General features: G+C 40.0%; 1 protein-coding gene across 1 annotated transcript; it reads right to left on the reverse strand.

Annotated features, from left to right (window-relative positions):
• Positions 1 to 201: 201 nt before the first annotated feature.
• LOC131969127 (rho GTPase-activating protein 40) lies at positions 202 to 18594 on the reverse strand. The gene is made up of 15 exons (XM_059330287.1): positions 17616 to 18594; positions 14640 to 14863; positions 13165 to 13385; positions 11840 to 11918; positions 10169 to 10317; positions 9070 to 9235; positions 7895 to 7986; positions 7308 to 7385; positions 5469 to 5628; positions 4474 to 4556; positions 2936 to 3142; positions 2015 to 2158; positions 1577 to 1728; positions 1380 to 1435; positions 202 to 677 (listed from the first exon to the last, which is right to left on the reverse strand). The coding sequence occupies exons 1-15, from the start codon at positions 17846 to 17848 to the stop codon at positions 571 to 573; spliced, it is 2151 nt and encodes a 716-aa protein (XP_059186270.1). The 5' UTR covers positions 17849 to 18594; the 3' UTR covers positions 202 to 570.
• Between the last annotated feature and the right edge of the window lie 7240 nt (positions 18595 to 25834).

Consider the following 25834-nt stretch of genomic DNA (forward strand, 5'->3'; position numbering starts at 1 on the left):
AATGAAACGCATGAATAAAACAATCATGATGTGTAGCCGGTCTGAGAAGGGGGCAGGACCTGTGCTCTCTATAGCCAGAGGTGCTCTGCATCCCCATCTGCTCGCTCATGGCTGGAGATGATTGCTTGAAAGAAAAGATGGCGAACCAAACTGTCCAGCCGCTCTCTCGCTCTCTCTTCTCTTCTCTTCTCTTTTCTGTGCAGCAGGTTCTCTGTCGGAAGTAATGAGTCACGTCAGCAGCTTTCTGCTTGCAGCATCGCGACCCTGCGGTAACGCAGGAGAGGAATGATGGAGTGAAGGGAGAAAAAGAGGAGGAAGATGGAGAGAGAGAGAAAGAGAAAGAGGGCAAAGTGTGTTCATGTGATCATAGACAGTTTTTGGGCTCTGCTCCTGGCAGATTCTCCATCTAACTGCTCCTGCTTCCTCCATCTGTCCATCTGTCTCCTTCTCCCTTGTTGCTCCAAGGATGAAAGGGACAAGAAGAGAGGGCTGCGTGGATTTGATCTTTCTTTTTAGGCTGTGCCTTTGTCCTTCTTCGACGGGCTGTTCCCCGATCTGTTCGTCCATCTTTCACAGCCCTCTGCTGGCGTTGGGCTTCAGCTTGATGACCCACTCCCCTCCAGAGTTGCTGTTGTACAAATCCAGAAGGTGTGTGTCGGGATCCAGGCAGTGCTCACCTGCAGAGAACACACAAAAAATTACAAAAAGCCCTGCTTGTTGGGTTTGCAGCTGAGCGGGATAATTAATTCAGGGTTGATTTTGCATATAAATTAGGGCTATACCCAATGTTTTTTTCATTATTGATTTATCTGCTGAATATTGTCTCGGTTTAATGATTCATTGTTTGACCTATTGAATGTATGAAAATTGTAAAGAAAAAAAAGAAGAAACAAAAGATGACCAAATATATATCAAATATATTCAGTTTACAGTTAAATAAAACAGGGAAAAGAAGCTAAATTTCCAACAAAAAAGCTAAAACATGGGATTAAAAAAAAAATACCTAAAAAAGATTTTCCACATATTTCAATTAACTATTCAATTTATAATCCAATTTGTTTTCAGCTCTAGAATCAAAACAGTGATAATAAGTCAATGATTTTGGGTACTGACGTGCAGATTCAGAAGTTTAACATTAGCTGAACAAGTTTTTTTTTCTTTACTGCTCACGGTGTCAGCTCTCCTGTGAGCGCGCAGACATGTGTGTAATAAGCATTTGTCTGCTCTGATAACTGCAGATGCACCGCTCGTGTCTCTTTGGCGCTTGCACAGTTCATTACGTAAGACCTCGCTACCCTCATCAGCTCAATGAGCAGAAAGACATGCAAATGTCATCGCCACTCCGACCAGAGAAAACGCTGCAGACACTTCCAACTTACCGATATTCCCTCCCACTTCGTACAGGGCGCAGTCCGGATATAGCACAGTGCCGTTTCTGTTGAGAGACATAAAACGTATATAAAACCTTTGAAGCATCCTTCCTTTTCATAAAGGTGGATACAGCATCAGGTGACACTACTAGGAGAGAAAAAGCTCTATACCTTATGCAACAAAGTTAAACTCTGCAGTATCGTACCTTCGCATTTTGCCCTTTCCGTTCTCGGGGCTGCGGAGGGATTGGCGGTGAAACTGGGCGAGCAGGTCTGAGGCTCGGCAGTTGGCGTTGAGCTGGAAATCCATGGTGCCGCTCACCGCATCCCCGACCTGGATCTTCACCGTACGACACAGCTGCAGGGCAAAGGAAATCACAGTATTAATGATATGATCAATATTAACCGAGTAATCAGTATGACGCCTCAGAAGCACTGAGCATGTATTAAGTGTGTACAGTGAGCTTAAGTACAACTCCAGAGTGGAAAATATATTGCCAATATTTGCAATTCACAGATATATCAACATTAGTATTTGTTTCACAGACAACCATACCACAATAATGTATGTAATGTAATTATTGGATATCGTATTGGACATTGCTGTTGCTCAGGTGTACTGTAAGCAGAAGGAAACAGCTCACCTCTGACGCGTTTTTATCAGGCTTGTCGCGGCTGTCAGTGTGGATCTTCCTCAGCAGGTTCTTGATGCGGCGGTCGTAGAACTGGTAACGCCGGTTACTGTTTTCATTCAGCCTACGCACCTGGCTCATGAGGAAATTAGGGATCTGAAAAGAGAGGGAATGTGATAAATGTATTTTCATATCTACACAATTACAACTTGCTTGACTTTTTTAACCAGAAAAAAAACCTTTCAAGCTAAATTTAATTACAGTTTTTGCTGATATTTAATTTTTTAAGACTTGCTAGAGGACAACAGGGATATGAAATGCCAAAGTGTTGCTTCATGACTCTTTATCACTAAGGAAACTTCCTTCTTCTTTGGAAAAAAATAATTTTTAAACTTCTTCCTTATAAGACATAGTTTGGACATCATGCAATTGGTTCACAGATTCTGAAAGCTGAAGAACTCATGTTTTCAAAACAGTTTAAAAGTCATATCTTCTACAAATAGATAATTACGAAATATTCTTTTTTCCTAAGTACATAATGCATTACTCCCGCCAGCTGGGACTCTCTGGATTAAGAGGTTAAAGGTGAGGACTTCACAGACAAATTGAGCCAGCGTTGCCAGATGTACGATGATACTCATATTTGTACAATCATTTGCCCTCTTTATGATGTAGGATTAATTAAAAAGTGCCAATATATACGACCGTTCATTGACGCTTAGAATTAATAGTTGGTTTCAGTCTCATTTTAATCCATTTCCTGACGTGCTCAGGATAGCAAAAGACATTAAGCTGCTATTATGATAGTGTAACATTTCCCATTTGGAAACAGTGTTATGAACACATTTATTAAAGGAATAAAGGCCTCTTAATAATGTCACGATGCTATCTAATGTTTCTGCTGTAAAAGGTTAAATATGTGGGTGGTCCTACCGTCCAGAGCAGGTCCTGGTAGCGGATGAGGAGCCTCATGACATCAGCTGCCTTCTCCGCATGACCTTTCTCCGCCCCCTCCGTCAGTCTGCTGGGGACGGCCTTATGGAGGAAGAGGTTGGGAGCCATGATGGTTGCTACGGCCCACAGGTTCATCCTGTTCCTCTTTTCTCTGGAAACCACCTTACTGAGGAACTCGAGGAGCACCTGAAGGAGACACGTGTACAGATACGTGAAATCAAAGGTGATTTTTTAAATCTATATTAGACGTAATGCGGAGGTTGAACATTCCAGTTTTTACAGAGTTGAAATGCTCACTTTCTACTAAACAATGTGTAAATGTTGAGAAGCCACTTTCACTGATGCACAAAACGAAGTAAAGTGAATTATCACAGTGACTGAATCATCAGTTACACCTCCACTGAGAAGTATGCTAATGCACAGTAAGTTTGAGCTGCCTCCACCGGACTCAAAGTAATTAGTTCAGGTGGGTTTTATGCTCCTGGATGCTATAAGCGGATCTGACTGCACACTCGTGTCGGTGAAAGTGAGTCATGGTTAATGCAAGCTGTTATATAACCGAGCAGAGTGTTTAAAATTTGGATTAGGAGCAGAACAATATAGTAATGCATTATGAAACAGTGCATGTTGAGTTTCAACAAAAGTAAAAATTGGGATGGATTTCTGACAATCTTAAGAAAAAGCACATAGGATGTGGAGACTTTGGGGTCATTTAGGATTCTGAGATGATTTTTGACACAGATTAAATAGTAAACTAAAGTAAACCAGCATTACAATACTGTAAAAATACAAATAAAAAATGTTACTTTAGTCAGCTTACATATTTAAAATTGGTAACAAAATGTACTTTAAGTACTAAAAGTAAAATTACTCAGAAAAATAGGCTCTGTGAGTGTCTCTTTAAGCTTCCCTCCCATAAAAGCCCAGTCTGCTCTGATTGGTCAGTGTTTCTGGGTCTTCGGCCTCTGCACCATTATTGCAGCTGCAGAATGACTGTAACAACACTGCAGCTGCACTTTTTGCCAATATATAATATAGTTGTGTAATCAAAACCTGACAGAATTCCTGAAGGCTCTTTTAAAGGCAAAATTCCTGCCTTTACAGTATTTATAGAGCACCTAGACCTGCTTTATGATTACTTTTTACAACATGGGACCTTTAATATACTGTTTGGTAGTTAAATCTACAACAAAGCATCATATTTCAAGCTCATGATCTGTTTTGAGTGTAGAATCTTAATTTGGAGTTCAACGTAAAATGAAAGTACTCAAGTAAAGTACAACTACCTCAAAGTTGTTCTGACAGTTCTTGTGTTTAATTAGATTTCACCACAATGTAAGAGCCAGGGAGGATTACTGTGGAAATGAAAAAACGAGTGTTTGCTTCTTCTTAGAGCATGATTACTATTTTTGTTTCTACTTCATAAGGGCATTGTTGAAGTGTTGTGGATTGTGTGTGTGTGTGTGTGTGTGTGTGTGTGTGTGTGTGTGTGTGTGCGCGCGCTTGTGTTTGTGTACCTTCAGTGTGTTCCTGTTGGGCTCCGGCAGCAGCAGGATGAGCAGGTTCAACATGTGGAGTTTCTGCCTCAGTTCTGTGATGTCTGGAGGAGGAGGGAGCAAAGGTAAGACAGGTTTCACACACACACACACACACACACACGCACACACACCCTCTTCATTTCCTCTGTGTTTGGCTAAGAGTAATGGGATATCTAAAGATTAATGACATTGTGACAGGTGGCCATTAGGTTTGTTAGCTTATGTCTCTGTGGTCACACGTCATTTATCACTTTGCACTGATTCTGCTCACAAACTAAACATCGGTGAGTCATCAATCAGATCATATTAATATCAGTCCCTTCTTTTATTAAGGTGGGACTAATGTGAAAAGAGCAGATCTTTATACAGCTGCTTTGTCACAGTGCAGGGACGCCTCTTAAAAGGCTATCAACTTGTTCATCATAATGTTGGTTTCTGAGCCGCAGCAGGAAAGGTAAGAGGCATCGCGTCAAGTAATTATGATGTGAACCCTGCTGAGCTGTCTGGAAAAGTGGGCAGCAGATTGTGGAAGTCATGTCGAGGAAGAGAAGAGGAACTGTTGTGCATGCCTGACTTATACCATAACTATGCATGTTGTCAGATAAGAAAACACTCTACAGTCAGTCACTTCTGAAACACACCCATCTGCATACTGATGTATTGTATAATCCCAAATCTGTTCATTATGAAACTCAGCGAGCGGTGAGCAGTGTGCTGTGTGATGTGTCCTGAAACTGAAAGATCAGACATTTGCTCTTCTAAAATACAGTGGGTGTGTAAATGTGACATAACTCTGTTTCCACTTTCTATTCAGTGCTTACACAGTACTCTAAACGTATAATATGTAACATTTCTGCATTTACCCTCCGACCCGCTGGATTGAAACTTAAGTTTTCTTTATAAGCTCGCCAAAAACGCACCTTTTATTGTAGAATGAAACTGTGAAAACATGGCTCAAAATGTTGCACACTGACCTCTGACGGCGCTGAAGGTGTTGAGGTACTCAGCGGTGAGCAGCGGAGCGGGCAGTTCCCTGATGAACTTCTTGAGCAGCGCGGCGGCGTCGTTCGGACTCACTTCCTCCCAGCTGACCTGCCCTGAGTAGAAGTTGGTCTCCAAGTTCTGTTGCAGCTGCTGCAGGTAGAAAACCATGAGAAACTTTCAGAACGGCGTGACCGTGGATGAAGTTAAGTTTCACTTCCCACACATTAAAATATTGTCATCAAATGTATTTCTGTACTTTATTATACAGAAACCGTATTTGTTTGAATTATTTTGGCTTTCGTGAGTTTCCAGCGTTCATAAATGTCACATAAAGACACAGAGAGATGTTTGTGACTCAGAGCTGACGTGGCTCTGGAGCAGCTATTTAAAATTCATTAGTACCAAATTAACATTCCATGACTGTGGATGTTACAAAAACGAGCATGAGGTCCCAACTAATTACCTGTCAGAGTTATCAGTCTCTATTTCTGCCTAATAACAGTAACACAAGATAATAGTGGTTATAACCTGGTTATATATGCCTAAGGCAGAAATAGAGACTTATAACTCTGACAGGTAATAACTTGTGACCTAACTTATTACCTGTCAGAGTTATCAGTCTCTATTTCTGCCATAGGCATATATAACCAGGTTATAACCACTATTATCTTGTGTTACTGTTATTTTACAGCATTTTGCTAGCAGAGGGGGCCATAGCTTTTTAACTTTATAAAAATACTTGGTAACGCTTTATAATAAGGTCCTTAATAACCAATAATTAACAAGTAATAAGGCATTGTTCTCGCTTTAGATCCAGTAGTTGCAAAAAGCATAGTTAACTTATAATAGATGAGCAATAAAGTATATTTTAATATCAATAAGCAAACAAAATAAGATTAATAAAGGCATGGCAAAGACATAATGGGTGGGTCATGGGTGTTTGTAATGCCATTATTAACACTTATATAAGCTTATAAACACACAATAATGTTAATAAGCATCTTGTAAGGACTTACAAGTGCCTTATTACTTGTTAATTAATGGTTATTACAAGGACCTTAATATAAAGTGTTACCAAATACTTAAATGGTTTAGGCAAGATTGTGAGCTGTTGATTAAGAGCAAAGACTCTTAGACTCATGCACCATTCTTTCTCTTTAAAATCAAATGATCTAATCCATCTGTGACTGCACTATAACCTTAGAGTCAAATCATGACAACCTCACATGTATACATACACATATACACACAAAAATCCCCCATTTTTAATTTGAGTTACTGTACTGTATACGTATTGAATATAGTGGCTGAGTTTTGTATATTTCTTTGCTTTTTTATCATGTCTCATCATTCTCTAAGCTGCTGTAACAGCAAGATGTCCCAATGGGGTCTGTAAATTATACCTATCTGCCTATTTGTTAAATGGCGCCCTCTTCTGTCTGCTTTAGTTCAGATTATTCTCCATCTATTGTGCATGGGCTGAATTAAATACAGTATCAGAAGGTGGATGTGGCAGCAATAGTTGCAAAAAACACATTATTGATTTTGTCTCATTGAACTTTTCTAAATATCAACTGTAGTTAAACTCAGCGATGCTGTTTGATTTTCTTCACTTCTGTTCAGGCACTTCTGACATTTAACAGTGTCAATATTCTGGCTGATCTCTGGGGCATGAAGTATTTTTATTTATTACAATATATTCATATATTATATGTATATATATTTATTTCAATGCTCACACATAAGATGCAAGAAACGCTGTGGTAAAATCATTTGGTGCAGTGCCAGCTTTGTGTGACAGAAACAATGTGTGGATCCAAATATTGTACCTTGATTCTGGACTGAGATCCTGGAACCCGCAGGATCCCCTCCGAATCGACACCTTTCTTCTCCAAAAACGATAACAACTGCAGAGAAAGAGAGAGAGACAGAGGAGAGGAGAGGAGAGAGGGACATTAGCAGGGAGTCATGCATCAGAAGATAGGAATCTCACGCTCACCTCTGCTGGTTATTCTTAGTAACTGCTGCTACATACAGGGTGTGGTCAAAGCTTTTCACATTCAGAGGACACTGAGGTTGTTTTATGTGCTTCCATGTGACGACGTGGTTTGTAGGTTCAACAAAGGCAAAAATGTGCCGAACGCACGCTGTGCACAATATGGTCGAAAAGACAGTGATGTTGTGCCAGACCAGGGTAGAATAGCAGATCTGATATATTCTAGGCTCATTCAGAAATTCTAATGACTTCAGAGGCTGTTCAGATTATGGGCTGAATTAACACCTGAAGCCCACATAAAGGACAGATAGAATTTGACTCGACTAAGTTCATATAAAAAGCATTGGGAATGATCTTCACACACTTCTTTTATATTAACTTGTAAGGTCATATAAACACAGAAGTATTTCAGGTTCCTACCGCCTGAAGGTAGAGAGGAGTCGAGGTGTTGGGTTTGATTTTCTGATCGTTCTCCAGCAGCGTGGCCAGCGGCACCCCGTACAGCGGGCTCTCTGTCAAACACAAGTGTCATTCAATTATTCTCGGCGTCATGTTGACATTCAGCCAATGGTGCATTAGGGAACATTGCGTTCGGTGTGTGTACGTGTGTGTTTATATTCATACTGATGCATCATAGCTTCAGTAATTCTGTGTATCTGAGCAGGCTGACATGCAGAAACTGCATTGTGTCAAAAAAAGGATTAGTTAAGGCTGATTAATGCATGGCTAAAGAAAATGTCAGGATAGTTTAGACATATTTTCTGTGCTGTTATGTGAACAGAAAGGTACAGGTACTATATAAAATATATTGTAAAGAGGCAGGAGAATATTTAGATGTATATTCCAGACTGCAGGGGAACAGGAGGAAGGCTCTGCAGACATTAGAAAGCTGACAGTCTGTGTCTGTGCAGCAGTGGAGATGCAGACAACCAGTCAAGTGCCATTTTTTTGTCATTGTTTTCTTTTGATTTGATTGGCTCGCAATCAGAGACAAAGTGTGAGAACAGACGAGAGAATAAACACTGCACATAGTTACGATGTTCCTGTCTGGGAAAAAAAAGGTACCACCCCTCTAAAACAATACTGTTGGTTATAAAACACTGAATGATTTAGAGCCAAAATACTTTGAGGATTTTCTGCTGCATTATGAACCATTAAGAACTCTCAGTCGTCCAGGAGAGTCAAAACTAAACATGGAGAAGCATCGCTTAGTTTTTATTCACCATATATCTGGAACAAACTGCAGGCAAACTGAAACTCTCAGTTCTCTTAAATCAAGGCTTTAACTTTTCTGCTTGCAGCTGCCTTTTATTAAATCAAATAATTAAACATGTCTTACACTGCACTTTAACTTGTATCTTTTTTATATTATTTTTTATATTCAAGCTTAAGTTGTTTTTCTTTTTTATTCTCTTACCTCTTTAATGACTGTTTTTAATTGTATTCAAACATCTTTTATAATGTTTCTTTTGCACTTTGTGTCAATGCTCCTTTATATTAGTATAGTATGTATATTTGTATATATATGTATATGTATATGTATATTTTCTTGTGTGTTTGTAGAGTGCTCTCTTTCTGTGTGACGGCTGCCATACCTGGGATTTTCCTCTTGCCGGTTTTGTGCCTTTTGACCTCCAGCTCTAAGAGGTCACAGAGTGCCGTCATGTCGATGAGAGCCAACTGACGCACCTTCTTCATGTCACTGTGGGAGAGATCCTGAATACGAGTCACTCCAAGACGGCACTTGGGGCAGATCACCCGCTGAGAAGGTGAGAGCGAAGGCAGAGAGAAGTGAGGAGAGGGGGATCGGAGAGAAGAGATGGGAAGAGAAGGTGAAGAGGGCAAGAAAGACAAAGAAACGTAGCAGAGGAAGAGAGAATTGGATAAAGAAGAAAAGGGCGGACGTGTCAAATCATCTGCATAATACTCATTGTAACATAATGTGCATTAGTCATTCTCTTAATTAATACTCATATAATAGCAGTGTCTCTAAGTAAATCTTGCAACAGTATCCATGCATGTATAATTAACACGTTTAAAGAAACACTAATTTTTTCCTGTTGCTGAGGAAACTTATTTAGCCTGGAATAGAAACATAAATCTGCTGTGACACAACAACTCCTCTTTTGTTTGCAGCTAATTCCCTCATTCTTTTATTCTGCTTAACCCTGTTATCTAACCAACGGCAGGGCCGATTAGAAATGGCTTACAATAACATTTCTGTGTGAGTGTGTGTATTAACAGTTTCCATGAAAATTACCCCAAACCCCAAAATATTTTAGTGTCGTGAAAATCTCACGAGCCCTAAAGCCCCGAATCATTTGCTCCTTCATTACCATATATGTAATTCCTTTCAGGTACACAAGACAAACTGTAATAGGGGTTATTAACATCATGTACAGTATGCACATTGCCTTCCCAAAAATGACGTGATTATTGTGTCCTGTTTTCTGTAAATACATTTCAGATGTACTTTCACACCCACCAACATAAATAAATGAAGGAAATACACACACCAGTATTTCCCTTTCATGCCCTATTTGCAAATTACCTTCTCATTTACTGTAAATTCTCAGATATTTACAAAGTTCCCCATTTGAGAAAGCACTTATAAAACTTTTTTTACAATTTCCCTGAAAGCAGCTGGACACACAGTCATAAGTAGGAGAGGGGGGGAAGTGTTTTTGTGCTTACAGGCAGGGTGCCATCCTCTTTTCGGCGCTGGCTGTTGTTCTGCGGCAGTTTGGCCTGTTTGAGGAAGATGACGGCCTGTTCGCAGTAAGCCACGTCGGTGATGAAGAATTCCTCTTTGGGAGCACCTCGCTGATGCTCCGGTGTCACAGCTGAGTGAAAAACACACATAAACACACACAAAGTCCAATCTATTAGATGAGGAAGTCCACTGTAGAGATAGCACGACATATGAAATGTAAACACTGCACAAGGAAGAGGAAGAAAAATGACAACAAAAAAAAAGTCCACAGATATAAGGAAATGTTCCGCATATTTCTCTATCTTTTATCTCACAAAACATTTTGGAAGTATCTGATAGAGAGGCAATACTCAGAACTGTTGTCACTATTTTGATCTGTATTAGTACAGTGCTGTCTTTACTGTTTCTTGTATGTTTTTCACTTTGCTGCAAACTTGCTTCACTGTTAAAAAGATCAGCAACTGAATAACAAAGAGTGGCCTGTTTATAAAACCACATGAGGCAGTTTTTTTAAGGAGCATTTATTTATTCTCAGCACAAAAATCTAAATACTATTCTAAAACATTTTTCAAGTGAACTCAGCTCTGAGATGACAGGGACTTTCCCCAGCGGCTGCACGTAGAGAAGAAGAATTACACGGGGATTAATCTGAACCAATTAGAAGATAGGTGACAGAGCAGCGGCCTGATCCTGACACACAATCCCTCATCAAGACCTCACAAATCTGCTGCTCACCTGACTTCTTCTGCAGGTTTGTCTGTTTAAAGGCAGTGGTGTCTCATGTGCCTGTGTAAGTGTTGGATTAGGGTGATGTTATTTATGGACATGATCTCTAACCTCAAACATCTAGAGGCTGTTTATGACTCTTAGATTTATTACTGACAACACATACGACACCTGTCATTGTGTCTTTTATCAGAAGGGGGGCTGGTGAGGTCAGCACGCTTATCTATTCAACTCCTGTGCCTAGACCTTAGTATAACACCCGTTCTCAGGACTGGCACTAAAAATTGACACACTGGTCAACAGGGTGATTTAAACATTTGGGTGGAGGTTCTATTCATTCTATTGCCTGTATTTTTATTCCTCTTTATTTTTTATTTTTTTTAGAATTTTATTTTATTAATTTCTGTGGGTCATCATATTAGGTACCAGGAAGGACATAAGAACAAAATAAATAAATAAATAAAACAAATAGCAGTTTCAGAATTTCATCAATATCAGTTTCATAGTATTTCATCAAAATCAAAGTTACTTCAGAATTTATCTGTCTTATAATGTTCAATGCTTCCCTCAATACTAATAATTGGTTGTACAGACCCACCCTTTTATTCCTCTTTATAAATATTCCAAGGATATTTCAGAAAATGATTTATTTATAATGCGTCATGCTGCTTAAAGTGAGTTGCTGATTTAGTAAAGTGTATATAGTTAATTTGTAGTTAAACTTGTGATGAATTTGTATGATGAAACAGAGATGGAAGTACAAGAGTGGTTTCTTTGTTTAAATCTAACTGTTATGAGGCGAAGTCTTGTTTTGACTCATTAGATTATTGAAATAACTCCAGGCAACAAGGGTACTTTCACTTCTTTGTTATTCCCTTTAGTTACTTAGTTTGACTGTAGGAAGTACACCTGTATGAAGCTCTTACCTGATAGTGGTGATTTGCCAACCGATGCCATGCTGTTTTGGGCCGGGTCTTCACTATGTTGGGACTCAGGCAGAAGGTTCTGGTGAAAGAAAACATTTATGTACACGTTACAAACACATACCACAGTCAAGTCAAGATCCCAAAATGTTCATCAAGCAAATTTACAATCTGTACAGCAACAAACAAACTCAATTCAGGATAAAACCCATGAAGAGGGACTGAGGAGGCATCCCTCTCCCAGGATGTGAATGTGTAACACATATACAGCGTTTTCCCGAAGGAACAACTTCAGCTAAAAATATCAGCTCTGTAATACTTTCTTCACCACTGGGAATAGGTGTAGTGTTTTATATTGTCCACTGATCAGATGGAGAGTGTTTCTTTTGATAAAGAACTGATAGGGATCAGAGGAACAGTGTCTCTATTCCCCTCTCAGGCCTGCTCTTCCCGACAGGGACGACAAAGGATGGCCTTTACATGTGATTTGCCTTCATTGTCACAGGTCAGCCCCTCTGCATGGAACAAGACAGCACAACACACTGGAGCACTGAGCCTGACAGCCACCGGGGAAATGGGTATTTTATATTTCACTGCATGCAGCTTTGACTCAAACAACCTCTGCTTGTTGTAAAGTTGTGTAAAAGAATAACAGTAATCCCACGACTGGAAATACAGTGAACAGATTCATTTGTACATATCAAAAAAATCTACAGTACAGGCCAAAAGTTTGGACACACACCTTCTCATTCAATGCGTTTTCTTTATTTTCATGACTATTTACATTGTAGATTCTCACTGAAGGCATCAAAACTATGAATGAACACATATGGAATTATGTACTTAACAAAAAAGTGTGAAATAACTGAAAACATGTCTTGTATTTTAGATTCCTCAAAGTAGCCACCCTTTGCTTACTAGAATATAAGACATGTTTTCAGTTATTTCACACTTTTTTGTTAAGTACATAATTCCACATGTGTTCATTAATAGTTTTGATGAATCTACAATGTCAATAGTCATGAAAATAAAGGAAACGCATTGAATGAGAAGGTGTGTCCAAACTTTTGGCCTGTACTGTACAGGTCTGCTACATATCGGGTTAAAATGCATTTGTATGCATGCTACTCTACATTATGAACTGCATTTACATTTAGAACCACATTCATTTGTAATGTGTAATATTTTTCTTCTATATTTGTAGATCATTTGAAGACATGAAGCTTTTCCTTGCTTTTCCTCCTCCAGCAGGATGTCAGAGGACATGGTGAATTGCAGAACATTTCTTTAAGTTTAAATTGTTCAAAAAGCTTTTTTCAAGTTCTTACCTGAGTGATGGGGGAGTGGAAGATGTCACGAACGTCACGCGGTGCCGGTTTGTTCCTCTTGCGGAGTGACAGCGTGTAGGAATCCAGTCGGCGCTGGACGGCCTCGGCCTGGGTCCGGGTCAGAGTGGACAGCAGAACTGCGTTGTCTACATCCTCACTGTCGTCACTGATGAGGGTCGACAAACCAGCGTCAGCCAGCCACTGCTCCTCCTGTTCACCTTCTGAGACACAAACATACAACTCAAGGTGAGAGCAGCAACAACTTGTGATGAAATTAAAAAATGCAGAATTTTATTAATAACAAATTATCATTTTGATTAATATGTAATGTATAAAACCTTGACTAGAGGCTTGGTGCATAGAGTCCATCCTCAGTGTGCAGTGACTTCCAGCTGGTATCAGTCTTTACAAAATATAACTTGTATAAGCTAATTAAGATTTTGAAAAGTGCAAATAAGTTGTTAAGTTGCTTACTTCACTGCCAGTGAGTGGAAAACAAATGATTACGCTAACATAAGTTGAGGTATGCTGTGTTTTTTTTGCAAACTGATTGAAATATGGCTATATGGCCAAAATCTTCAATCCAGATAGAGGTAATTTCATATCCGATAACATTATATATCACAGTGCAGCATGTATTTTCGTAATGAGTTTTTAAAAAACTGTCTATGTGAAATAACCACGTTTTTATTAACTCAATAATCCATGTTAGCAAAACAGCCCAACTATGGATCTCTCTGGGTTTATTTATTAATTTTGGCAAGGACAATTAAAAAAACAACATTATAATAGGTTACAATAACACGCTGCAGATACAATGCAAATATGACTTCTAGCAAAGGCTAATTTGGGTAGGATTTTGTGCATGTCACAAGTTAATGAATGTAAACTAATCTCTATTTAGTGACATGTAAATCTACACTTTGTAAACACTCATGTTATAACAATAATAATATAATAATAAGTCTGAATTTATGAAGAGCTGGTGCACAAAATACAGTAGTCATTAATTTGTTCAAATTCAGTTAAGAAGAACATAAATTGTTTAATCTCTATAAATAACATTGAGGGATTCGACACATTTATACACACCAAAATCCAGCCTTCAGAGGGTTAATTAATTAGTATTGAGAGTTTTTTTTTCGTTTAAAATACCATCAGAATTATCTGTTGAAAGGTGGAATTAATACAATCAGAATGATGGACACCATAAATGAGCATTCCCATCATGAATGGCAGTTTGTCTTATGCACATGAAACACTCCCTGCCACAAAGTGTTTTATTGTGTTGTCATGGTGATGAGAGCTTCTTTGCTGCATAAGGGAAACCTGATACGCTGCCATGGAGGATATCTCAGGAGCAGCTGTGTTAAACACCGATGGCTTGTAAATCCACCAAATACACTCGTGATTACTCCTGGCTAAGCTCTTTCTATCCATCCTTAATCTATCAGCGAAGGATTTGTTGTATTTACCTTCTGACTGTCTGGAGTCTCTCCTGGTGCAGTCGAGGTCTGTGTAGCCACTCCCCTGTCTGATGGTCTCCACCTCACTCCAGAACGAGTCCAGGCAGAGTTTGTCGGGGTGCTGCTCCTGATCCTGGGAGGATGGCGTGTGCGTGCTGTGTGAGTGCTCAGCGGCTGCCTGGTCCTGCGGGCTGGCCCAGGGCTCCACGCTCATCTCGGTGGGGCTGGGGTTTCTGGTACAGACATACACACACGATAAGAAATCGCAGGCATGCATGCAAACAAACGAGCAGAGACACAAAGACGCATACAAACACAGGAGGAATGAAGGCTGGAGCGGTGCGGGGTGGATGAATCAGCCGGGAGAGCCCAGAGAGATGGAGAGACAAAAGGAGCGGGATGGAGGGAGGGCCGGAGTGAGGAGAGCGATGGCGAGAGCGGACACAAAGGGGGGTCTCTATTGTTCTTGCAAAATGTGGCCTGGAGGCATAGTACCCACTAGATCCACTAGATGTCACTGTATCATATGAGATCTGTTTCCCTTTGGGTCACACCCCTTCATATATACTGACACAGCTATATGAATGTAACCCCCAACAATGAAAGATAAAACATTCAATGAGCAGATCAGGAAAAATAAATCATGTCAGATTATTTTCCAAAAACAAACAGGAGAAGTGCAGCCAGTGTTTCCTGTGTGGGGCTCAACAACAGAGGGTACTGTTCTCTGACAACAATGGGACACACTCAGCTGCACACACGCTCGCACCCTCAGGCACTGAAATGTGACTTGGAGATCACAGAGACAGGAAGTGGTCAGCTGACTCACTCCATCGGTGTGCGGTCCAGTCACATTCTTCTAGTCAGCATATCTCAGGAGACATACCAAACCACAGTCGTCCATATCTGTGGGATGCCAGACTGTTTATCATGCCAATGTGAGCGGAGAGAGACAATGAATCAGATACTTGCAAGATGTGTCACAGCTAAAAATACCCATCATACTTTCAGCTGTGATTGTGAAGAGCTCCTCTAAAGTTCCTAATAAATGCACACAACGACTGCATGTCAGTTAAAGTCAGATCAGATTTGTTCCAGATCAATGCTTAGGTGTGTTGAACCAGTTTGATGGCGTCTCAGAGTGGAGAAGGAAGTGTGTGTGTGGGGGGGGGCTCTGATGTTAGGAGTTGTGAGTTTCAATAGATACTTAATTCAGTGAAAGCCCCTTTGTAAAGACCCAGGAATAGGCTAAACAGAAGAATAGCAAGAATATAAGCCAAGAAACAATGCCAGTTAATGTGATTTGAGAAAAATCTGGTTCTGTAGTTGAATACATCACTGTCTTTAGACCGATATCCAGATGTGTCACTGTCCCTAATATCTTAATTAATTGCATTAAAGCCTTTACATTACTCATAAGTAAATAGGTAAAAATGGGTTTTTGTTTTTGTTTCACTGGTCTCTAAACCAGTATGGTTACATTCCAGCATACGGCAGTATGTAATGTAATGTGACAGTGCAGTTGAGTCAGAACTTCCAGCATGCATGCAATCTTTCCTCAGCATATCAAGTGAATGAATTTGCATAGCTAAACCAGACATTTAATGTTTATAGAATATTTTTTTAAATAATGCCTAGATCAAACATGTTGGATCGGTATCAGAGATGGTACTGATTTACTGAAGACATCGGTTTTAACCAGTTATTTTTATGATTAATCAATCAAATGTGGTGTTTTTTACTTTTTTTAATTTGGAATATATAATACAACCGGAGTGGGTCCATTCTGCATAACAAGCACTTTTACTTTTGATACTTTAAGTACACTATGATGTTGATACTTTTGTACTTTTACTTAAGTAAGTTTTGAAAGCAGGCCTTTTACTTGGAGTGGAGTAATTTAACAATGTGGTATTAGTACTTTTACTTAAGTAAGGGATCTGAATACTTCTTCCACCACTGGTAAAATCTTATATCATTGTAGAGCTGTGCATACTGACTTAATTCGCTAATCCCATCCTTGCCTCTCTCTGTTTATCTGACCACAATTTAGGCAAGAATAAGTTAGGTCGCCTCGGTCCCTCTGCCTCACTCAGCATCACTAGGAGACTTTGTAGGGGTGCGAAAGACACCTCCAGAGATGGACCTTCACTTAGCACCTGTAGCAACTCAAATTCAGCCAACAAACCTATATAAATAAGAGGTGTTATGGAACTACAGACGAAGAGAAGAATGATCTCAGTCAGATCCACACAGATTTAAAGACGGAAAAAATAGTATCTAATATCTGATCAGTACACAACATAATCCAATAACTTGAGTTTAGATGTGGGAATCAGTATGGAGAGAGAAAAATGCAATATTAATGTATTCCTAATGTAGCAAAATAGACATAATAAATGTTTTTTTTCATGCAACATATGGCTCACTTTACATCGCCCACACACAGCTGTCCAACACTGATACATGTGCTCACAACCTGCTTTTTTTATGGATTAAACACATCAAACTTCAGAGATCACAAGTCTTCAGACAGCTGCCTCACAGCAGTGCAGTCTGGATCCACTTTAACTTTAAGGAACGCAACAGCAGTTCAAATTAAAGTTTAATGTCAAGGATACAATTATGATAAAGTTATTTTTACATTAAAAGGACTCAAATGTTCTCAAGAGGAGCTTTTATTTGTCCCACAAAGGAAAGGTTTTCTGCAAATTACCTCACAATTTTGATGTGCTTTAAATGTTAGAACAAATGTCTAAATAGAGTCACCATGTTAAAAAGTTGGGAAACACAGACTCCACAGCATAAACTGCACGTACCACAACTGTTTATGTTATGATGTTCCCTGTCCCTGAGTTTTTGGACCACACAGTGTGCCATCTACACAACTTCCCCTCAAGCACAGACATCACCCAAACTTCTTCTTCTTCAAAAGACATTTTTCAATTAAATCCAGCTGCTCCAGCTCCAACTCATCAAACATACCTGGCTTTCTTCTTTTGGGAGGATGGCTTTACACGCTTGATCCTTGCTGGGCTGTGGTTGGTACGGAGCCTGAAACGGTTCAACCTGGTGCGTGGAAACTGCATGTTGGACCCGAGCCTGCCCACCAATACCTCCTCTCTGCCTCCCATATCCACAATGCTAAAGGAATCCAGGAATTGCGGTTCGGCACAAAACCTAGCTTTATCCAGTCCGTTCCCTTGGTTAGACACCATGTGAGTGTGGTGTAAATCTGTCCGCTGCTCCAGTTTCTCTGTAGCGGTGACAGGAAGTGTTGTTGTAAGACTGCACTGAAGCTTGGGGCTGTGTGACGGGTTTGTGAGCTGAGTGGAGCGGGAGCTGGAATGCAGGAGGGAGTGACGACTCCCTGAACATCAACACATCATTCACACCTGTCCCCTCCCTCACAACCCTGAGGTGACACGCCCAGCATGCATCAAATCTGGTTCAAACGAGAATGGTTTACATTTAAAAAAAACAACTAGTTAAACACTTTGGGCTGTAACATCATATTGACTGGTTCTAGTCCAGGTAAAGGTCTAATGGACAGAAAAGATGAAGTCTTTAACCACACAAGTGAAAGCTGGCTAATCTTTTGGATACTTCAGGCACTTTATTGTCCTTTTAATGAAAGTGACACAACTCTAACTGAGCTAATTAATCAGGGGTTCTTTGTTGAAAGATGGGTCATTTCATCATCTTTTGGCCGCTCCTGTAAGAATTAAATTAATCAAACTATTCAAAGGATGCTTTCTTCTTTTTTTTTTAAACTCTCTGGTTGAGTTTGCAATGCGAAACAGGTCAATCTCAAATCAGAAAGCACATACTTATGTTCTGACAGCTCATGACGCTGCCTGGTATGTTAAAATCAAATCATGCCTTATATGCACAAGATAGTAACTTATTGCAACAGTCATAACTAGCAGCCAAGTCCAACCTCATACCTGAGCTCTTGACTAAACAGTTGACATAAATTACTGTCAGGAGTGTGGATTGTGGAGTGTGGACGTGATGTATGTGTATGAGAACATGTCAAGTGTAACAGGTCTGTCAACATTGTCTGTGCAGCACTGTTACCCCACAGCCCCTCTGCATATCACTGACTCATCATCATTTTTTAATTCTCTCTTGTCATGCTGAGGAAAGGAAAACATCCAAGAGGTAAAGACAGTTTGGTGTAAGCTAATTCACCCTTTTCAAAAAACTGCTCGTGCATGACTGTTTTCTCTGCTTGATTAAAACTTAAGGACTGCATTTCTATGAAACTTCAACGGAAACCTGTTGTGCAGAAGAGCCCAACCAGTTTCTTCCCCCTTTCATAGTTTATCATAAGACTCATCTTTGCAAGTAAACATTATTTGGAATGTAGGTTTCAAGCTTTGCCATTAAAGAGATAAAATATTCATTCTGACTCAGAGTCAGACCCAAAACAAAAATGACGTCAAACCAAGTATGCCAGCAGCCGTGTGGAGTACCCTGAGAGGACAGACTATGAAGAGGAGAAGGAAAAAGAAGAAAGCTTCCTTGTTTCGCCTCGAGAACCATGAGCAAAAGCACCATTGTCTTATTTCAAACCTGCTAATAATACTCCTCGCCACGCCAGCAAGTTATAGAGCTCATACGCACAACAAAGCACATGCTCCACGCTACTGTGTAAATAGACTAATGAAAACAGGAGCTACTAAAAATGTCAGAGTGCTAGGATTGTTACTTGTTGAATGGGCGCCAAACTAATACTAATAATCAACAGGAATCCCTCCACTCTGAGAGAAGAATGAACAAAATGTCAAACCATTGTCTTACGTTTATACTCAGCACGGTGGGAAACAACACAGAGTAACCCCAACCAACAATCTCCGGTCATACGGTAATCCACTTAAAAAAGCGGCTGTTGTGGAAAGCAACACAGTGTTAATCCTGGTGGATGAATTCCATTGCAAGCCTCTTAGCTTGCAGAGAATGCAACAGTTTGCTCATACAGCCTTGAGAAAGTGTTGTCAAACCACGTCACAGCATGTAGGATCTGTCCAGTGATACAGAAAATCCTAAATACAAAAAAGGTCTACCAACTACAAAATTAGAATGTTGCACTGGCTGAAACCAAAATGTCAAGCCATACCTTGTTCAGCCCAGTTTATCTTACTAGTAGTAGAGAAGCCTAATCCATACATCAGCCTCAAGTCTCAACCCAGCAGAGGCCTGATGATCCTACCTGGCCTTGGCGATGGCTCTGCCCGAGAGCAGCAGCAGCAGGGCCGCCGAGCCACTTCTCCCCCACGGCATCCTGCTGTTGTCCCCCCAAACCGCTGTGAGCTGTAGGAAACAGCAGCTGCCTGCCCCTGGCAAGCTGTTTCCTTGCAATCTCTTCAGTGCACAAACACATTAGAACAAGGACGGTCTCACTACACTGGTAGGCACGTCACTACATCGCATCCTGGGGCAGGAAAGGAGGTCTGCATGAGGGGTGGGGGGCCGGGAAGGAGAGGAGCTGAGTGGTTGAAACGCTGACTGGGGCTGGGACTCAGACAGAGGGAAGAGACTGTGTGAATGGCTGGTTGGACGGACGGGGCTGGGGCTGAATGGATTGGGCAGAGGACGCAACAGCTGCATGCCCGACTGAGTGGCCAGCTGGCTGCACGTCTTTACTGACTGTTAGTCAGTAAAGACGTGAGTCAGTAAAGTCAGTAAAAGACTTTACTGACTTTAATGCCCGGGCTACATCATTTCTACCAGTGGAACAAAGAAAAGTCAGAAATATCTTTTGTGTTGGTGGCAACATGCTCACTCATTCATTTACTGATTTACTCAAACGCAGGAATCTGCTTGACCTCTGGTCTTTTGTCTTGACGCTTGATGTTTCAGTCACTGGAGGCCATGATCCAATTCCACTGTCACTTATTTACAGCAGGGCTGGATATCAATAACAGGAAGGTCTCAGCTTGTCCACAGATTATTTTAGAGGCAGGAATTAAATAACAGTGCCTCTTGAACTTTGGACAAGGCCTAAAAGAGGGAGGAACACATGGCAGAGTAGGCGAGGCACAAACAACTCACAATACCTCCATCTTTTGGACAGAACATGGTTTTTAGACCAAAATGTAAATATAACTTGCTTTATATGAAGCCTCCAGATAACACAGTCCAGTTCGCACCCATCTGCACACTGTTTTAAGAGCTAAAATGTGGTAAAAAAAAAAAAAAAGTAGATATTATATTGTTTATAGATTAAAACAAACAATCTTCCAACTGAGACTACATTTATTAAAATTAAATTGTAAGCATTTATTTAAATGGTAGCCAACTTAAAATTGAACATTTAACTTAACTTTACTATAAATATATTTATTTAATTCTGTATTTTTCAATGAATGCCTTTACATTCCTTAAGAAAAACTTATCAAGCTGCCTTTGTGCATGAAATGTGCAATACAAAAAAATAGTGTTGCATTGTCTAGTCTTCTGATTTTGACTTGTTTTTGAAAAGGGCACTTTTACACTGAAAATGATCAAGGCAGAGAAGGTCATCCGCTCCGGGATGCCCTTTGGTGAAATTTGGTGACTCTGACTGTCCTTTAGCTGGTTATCTGAACTGAAGGGTTCATACACTAAAGGTTACGTAGTGCTACACTGAGTGGAGACAGATGTTAGGTTTCTTTTCTTTTCTTTTTTTTACAGAAGCATAATTAAGTAAAATTTCAATGAGATTTACTAAATTTGTCTCATTAGGAGAAAGCCCTCAGAGCCCAGCACTGGACTGGATTAGACTCTGTACCACAGCAGCGTTGAGTAATCTTATAAGATTATAAGAAATCTATACGGTGTTTCTAGGAACGTATTGTTTGTGAGCTAATCAATGTTGCAACTCTGATAATGTGACATTTCAGACTTTGTTCAGATCAAACATTTTTTTTAAAACTGGGACATTGAGAAGATTGCTACCCTTACACACTGCATCCACAAAAACAAGTTGGTGGTGCAAGGCCTCCTCCTTAATGCTGCGCTTTTAAAGAACCTCTAAGTTAGTTGCGTTTTTTTGTTGTTGCACAGACTTATAGATTTTAGTGAATAATATATTCACAATATATATTCAGAAGTCCTTTGGAAACCATCTCCAAACCAGTATTGTTCTTTCCAGTGCAGAAGCCCTGATAGTGTGCCTCTGGTTTATAGAGTATTTAATACTGCACTGACCCAGTGAAGCATCACTACAGTTCACATCAGTGATAAACAAACAAGCCCACTTAATTGGATTTTAACAAGCATTCCCACTAAAAGGAAAACCTCCTTTGTGGCCATCAGTCAGTGTTAAAGTCAATCTAATCCACGCCTCGATAACATTTTCTACACAAAAGGGTTCCTTAAGTAAAAACAATAACTAGATAACAAATCCAGTTGTACAGTTTAAAACTAGTGGAGTAGATACAGAAATCAATATACATTTTCATTTGGCGTGGCTGGAATCAAATGTGGCTTCCCTCTGTTGTACAGTGTTAGATATCTGGTGGGATCAGTAGAGTCTGTCTCAGCTCTCTGGCAGTCTGCCCAGTCACGTCTTACACTCAGTTTGTCTCTAACCAGATCAACACAGATTAGGGCGACCTCAGGGATCCCTCCTGAGATCTCGCCTTCCTCACCTGCTCTCTCTCTCAACTCATAATAACATATTCCCCACTCCTCTCAGGGACTTCTCCTTAGTTTAAAACAATGGAGAAGTCTCTGTGCTATCCCCATTGTTGCGTCTTGTATCTCTGCAATCTCACCTTGATTTAAATCCAGTAAAACCACTATTTCTGCTTCCCTAATGTCCCTCTTGCGACATCCTTCTTTAAAATGTTTCTCTCCTTTCTCTAGAATCATCTCTGACTGTTGTTCCTGGCAGGTCAAGTCCTTTTTTCACCTTCACTGACAATCTTCCTGTGCTCACAGATACGCCTGGAGGAAAAGGAGAGTGGAGAACGTGACGGCATGTCACCTTCTGACCTTACAGATGGCATGTGACAGCCAGCTCAGCCTCATGGCCCGCTCATCCACTTCTTGGCAAGTAGAGCAGTGAGAGTGAAGGGGAGGGGAGCAAAGGAAAGTGGAGCAGAGTAGAAAGCAGGAGACAGAAAACTTGCAAAAAGAGGGCAAATGCTGACAGAGAAAGATAAAACGGGGAAGGAGGTTACAGGGGAGGAAGAAACATGCACAAAAACCTCAACACCATGATTTATTACATGAGTCCTGTTGGCTTATGCTAAAATGTGAATCTAGGAAAAGGAGAAAATGTGTTCCAGGCTGAGGCAGACTCACTGACACTTCCAGATGGTTTGACTAACATGCAAATGGTGAAACACAGCCAGAATGATGCAGCCTGTCACTCACAACACACACAATCAAAAATATGGTTGCATGCCAGCTTGCTGTCAACGCTCAATCAAATGCAAACGCATAGGAAAGTGAGAGGAAAATGAACTCTAATAAACTCTGTCATCCAATGCTGAAGTTCCTTTTCATGCAGCTGATGCAATTTGCAATCCAATGACCACAACACTATCTGACACAAACCGGTGAAAATATAGCAAATCTGTGGTGAATAGTTTAATCATGAGGACAAAACATGTTCATGGGACGAAAAAACAAATCATGCACGTGCGATTTTCATCCTATACATACACAAAGGTAGGACAGTGCTGTAGTGACCAGGTTGCTGCATTGCACCCACAGCGGTGTGGGTGTTTCCACTCATCATTGTTTATGGCTGAAAAGTTTGGCACATTAATTCATCTGGGCGGAGTGGCTGAACTCGTTCTGAAAGCACAGATGGGAAGCGAGTCGGAGAAAGTTTTGATTAACTTGTCATATAAAAACATACTGATGCATCTTTCAAAATATGTCACTGTGCACCGGACAAAGTGGCCATGCCAGAACCGTGCAACTGTGTGTTTTCTTTCTGTCAGAAATGATTTCATGGCACCTGAAGCACGGTCCCTGAAATCGTTTCTGTTTGAAATTAATATAAAATGAGTTTAATAATGCCTGTGGAAAGTGTTAATGTAATTCTGTGAGAAAAAAACACAAAACAAAACTGAAAACCTCCACAGATTCAGCTTCTATATTTGAGAGTAGTTTAAGAGACTATTAATGCATGGGAGATAAACAGGCCTGATGAGTTTAGAAACATAATAACACCCTTTGGTCTGATAACAATTCTATAAAAAGACGTAGTGACTTTACTACTACAATGAACTCCTCGCTCTTTCCTTTCCACCCAGCACTCGTGCAGTGCATCACTATCACGCCTTCCTTTCTATTATCACTACCTTATAATTTTATTACTAACTGGCAATGAAAAGCAGGCAATAAAGCAGCTGGTGAACAGGTTCTCTTTAGAGAAGCTATAAGTGGCTGACTTCAGCTTACATGATCATAAAAACCATAATAAAATGATGATTGAAACATGATCGGTAGCATGTAGCCATATCCCTCCTATCATTAGGTTAAACTCGATTATTTTCTTTAGGTTATTTTATCAAATGTTGTTTGTGTGAAGCCAAATTCTCCTTTTTGGAAGCTGATTTCATATTATGTCAATCAAAACAAACAAAGTGGCTCACCGCAGCTGCCCGCCTTAGCTGTGCACGGCTTAAGCAACCAGTAGTGACAGCTGGAATACCTTCTCTTCTCTCGCCATATGGAGCAAAAGTGGATTACAAGAGCTGCAGTACTTTGCACTTGCTCTTACTATTTACACCTGGAAGCACACACCCTCTACCCTTTCTCGAGCATTGTAACGTAATACTATTCTGAGTTAGGTAATACTTCCAATAATATAATAAATATATAAAATAAATAACATAATAATTATTTCAAAGAAATATGCAGGCTCCTCACACAGTATTGCAGTGATGTCAGACAGCATGAAAAACTTTTAGAAATTGGCACCAACAACCATGCCACGTTCAAAGTCACTTAAATCATCTTTTTCCACACTCTGATACTCAGTAACTAAGTACATTTACTCAAGTACTGTACTTAAGTGCAATTTTGAGGTGCTTCTACTTTACCTGAATACCCACATATGTAACTGTACTTCTACTTCACTACATTTTAGAGGCAAATATTGTACTTTTTACTAGCTACGTCTCAGGTCAAGATTTAACATGAAAAAAGTAGTTCAAATTTCAAATTAACCCTAACTTCAATATATTAAATGCTGCTTATATATATATATATATGTATATATATATGCATCAAAAATGATAATACAATAATATATTTGAATATATAAAATTAAGTGGGGGTATTCTGCATAAAGAGTAGCCTACTTTTACTTTTAATACTTTAAGTAGGCCTACGTTTTGATGCTGATACTTTGTGTTTTTTCTAAAGTTAGTTTTGAATGCAGGACTTCTACTTGGAGTGGAGTATTTCTACAGAGTGGTATTACTACTTTTACTGAAGTAAGGGGTGTGAATGTGGGATTTGAGAGTATGGTAGAGTAGAGTATTTGGGAGTATATATTTACAATCCATAATACATAATATTACAGCAATTACCGGTTATTAAATGCATCTAAACACTTATTTCCAACTATATTTCTGTTAATTTTTAGCAGACATCCCCCTGCTCAACTCTAGCAGGAAGAAAAAAAACGCCCATAGCAACAACTCCGGGTACCCCTTAGCAACCAGACACGCTCCAGAAACACAAAGAACAAGCAGGAAAACACATCAAACCAAATATAAGTAAATTATCTTACCTTCAACCTCTTGTGCAAGATAACACCTGAGTTTTTCATCAGATAAATGGCGGTTTTTAACTAACTATAAAAGGTGAGCTAGCCAGCGGAAGACAAAGAGACACTAACTGGTCCAGCTTACTTACCTGGGAAAACACCGCCGACTGCCCCGGCGTGACAAGGCTCGGCTGGGCGTGAAAAGAGGATTTTTCCATGTGGTTCAGCTGGGATGTGTCCTGCTGTGAATGGTGACAACAAACTGATGGTGAGAAGAAGCAGAGATGAGCGGAGAGAGAAAGCTCTCCTCCGCTACCCGGCCACGTTATCCTTTGCACCTTGCGGCCAACGTCACCACGCCACACCCTCATCATCATCATCATCATCAACAACAACAACAACAACAACAACATTGCCACATCGTTACCCTGTTAAAATAATCGCCTAACTCATTTTTTTCAAGTTTTGCAGGAAACACAAAAAA

The sequence above is a fragment of the Centropristis striata genome, chromosome 3 (genome assembly GCF_030273125.1).
Source record: "Centropristis striata isolate RG_2023a ecotype Rhode Island chromosome 3, C.striata_1.0, whole genome shotgun sequence".
Classification (NCBI taxonomy): domain Eukaryota; kingdom Metazoa; phylum Chordata; class Actinopteri; order Perciformes; family Serranidae; genus Centropristis; species Centropristis striata.